Source organism: Phaethon lepturus, unplaced genomic scaffold (assembly GCF_000687285.1).
Source record: "Phaethon lepturus isolate BGI_N335 unplaced genomic scaffold, ASM68728v1 scaffold33505, whole genome shotgun sequence".
Lineage (NCBI taxonomy): Eukaryota > Metazoa > Chordata > Aves > Phaethontiformes > Phaethontidae > Phaethon > Phaethon lepturus.
Genome location: NW_010541807.1, coordinates 2,681 through 3,909, shown reverse-complemented (window position 1 = coordinate 3,909; position 1,229 = coordinate 2,681). Strand labels below are relative to the sequence as shown.

The 1,229-nt window shown below is 64.3% G+C and overlaps 1 protein-coding gene across 1 annotated transcript in view; it reads right to left on the bottom strand.

Moving 5' to 3' along the window:
* The window catches only part of LOC104621370 (voltage-dependent calcium channel subunit alpha-2/delta-2-like), a gene marked incomplete at both ends in the record, with an annotated part of 4,389 nt that overhangs the window by 982 nt on the left and 2,178 nt on the right, over window positions 1-1,229 (bottom strand). The window contains one exon of the mRNA XM_010287836.1: window positions 1,050-1,111. Within this exon, the coding sequence (XP_010286138.1) occupies window positions 1,050-1,111 (62 nt within the window). The remainder of the gene's footprint in view (window positions 1-1,049; window positions 1,112-1,229) is intronic.

Genomic DNA, 1,229 nt, shown 5'->3' with positions numbered 1-1,229 from the left:
CCCAGGATAAGGGAGCACCGGTGGGTGGGGGCTGCCTTCCCGACTCGCATGGGATGCCACAAGTGCAACTGAGCCACCGCGGGACCTGGAGTTGCCCCCCAAGCCACCCCTCCAGCTAGTCCCATCCGCACCTGGCAGCTCGGACTGGGCACCCAGCAAGCGGGGCAGAGGCGGCCGCACCCCAAACCACAGGTGGCAACAGCAGGGTGGTGACATTTTTCTGTTCAGTGCTGGTGGCACCCTGTGCTGACGGTGTCCCAGGGAACCCCGGGGAAGATCCCTGCTGTGATGTGGAGCCACGGGCGCGCAGGGCCCCCGGCAGCACCTTTCTCCCTATAGATCAAGCCGCCGCCCCAGGCAAAGCTGTGTCACCCCGTGTCGTTGTCCCCTTCTCAACAGCGCTGCTTGGCTCAGAAGGGGTGCCACCATGGGGGGCAGGACCGGAGCGGTGTGGGGGACACCTGGCAGCTTTAGGAGGTGGCGGTGACCCTTGCTGGCCCCTCCTGAGCTGAGCGGTGAGGAGGAAGAGGGTACAGCAAGGGGACCAACGCAGCTCGTCACAGGATGAAGGCAGCACGAGTTGGACAGCACAGACAGGACAATGCCGGCGTCTTTTTTACACATCTGCTGGTCCAAACTGGGCAATAAACACGGTCCTCCCCCTCCTCAGCTGCTGCCTGTGCTGCAGGGCAGGCACACATCGCCGTCACCCACCCTGGAGCAGGCAGAGACCTGCGCGAGCACCCGGCTGTGCAGGCAGGCAGTGGTGTCCCTTGCACGCCAGCCCTGCCGCGCCTGTCTTGAGCCCTGGAGACCATAGCCCGGCTCCACAATGCCAAATACTGGCGGGTGGCACTTTTGGGAGTGCCCTCTAGAGCATCACTGGCTGCGTGCAATGATCCGACGGCACGTCTGTAACCCTGCAGCCCGTGGGACACGTTCCTGGTGGCCTCGGGGACCTCCTGAGCTGCAGGCATGAGACCACAGCCCCGTACCGGTGGGGTCCGGCTGATGCCAGGCGAACAGGTTGTGCTGGCAGCGCCACTCACCTGTAGTTGGTGCTTTTGATGGGGGCCCATGTGTAGGTCCTGAATACCTCGTCGATGTATTGCTGTGGGTCAGAGGGAGCCAGTCAGGCCGCTGCAGTGCTGGGACCCTGCTGGCGCGGTGGCACAGGACACCAGCTCCAAGCCTTGTGCCGGACATGGTCCCTCACTCCCTGCCACTGG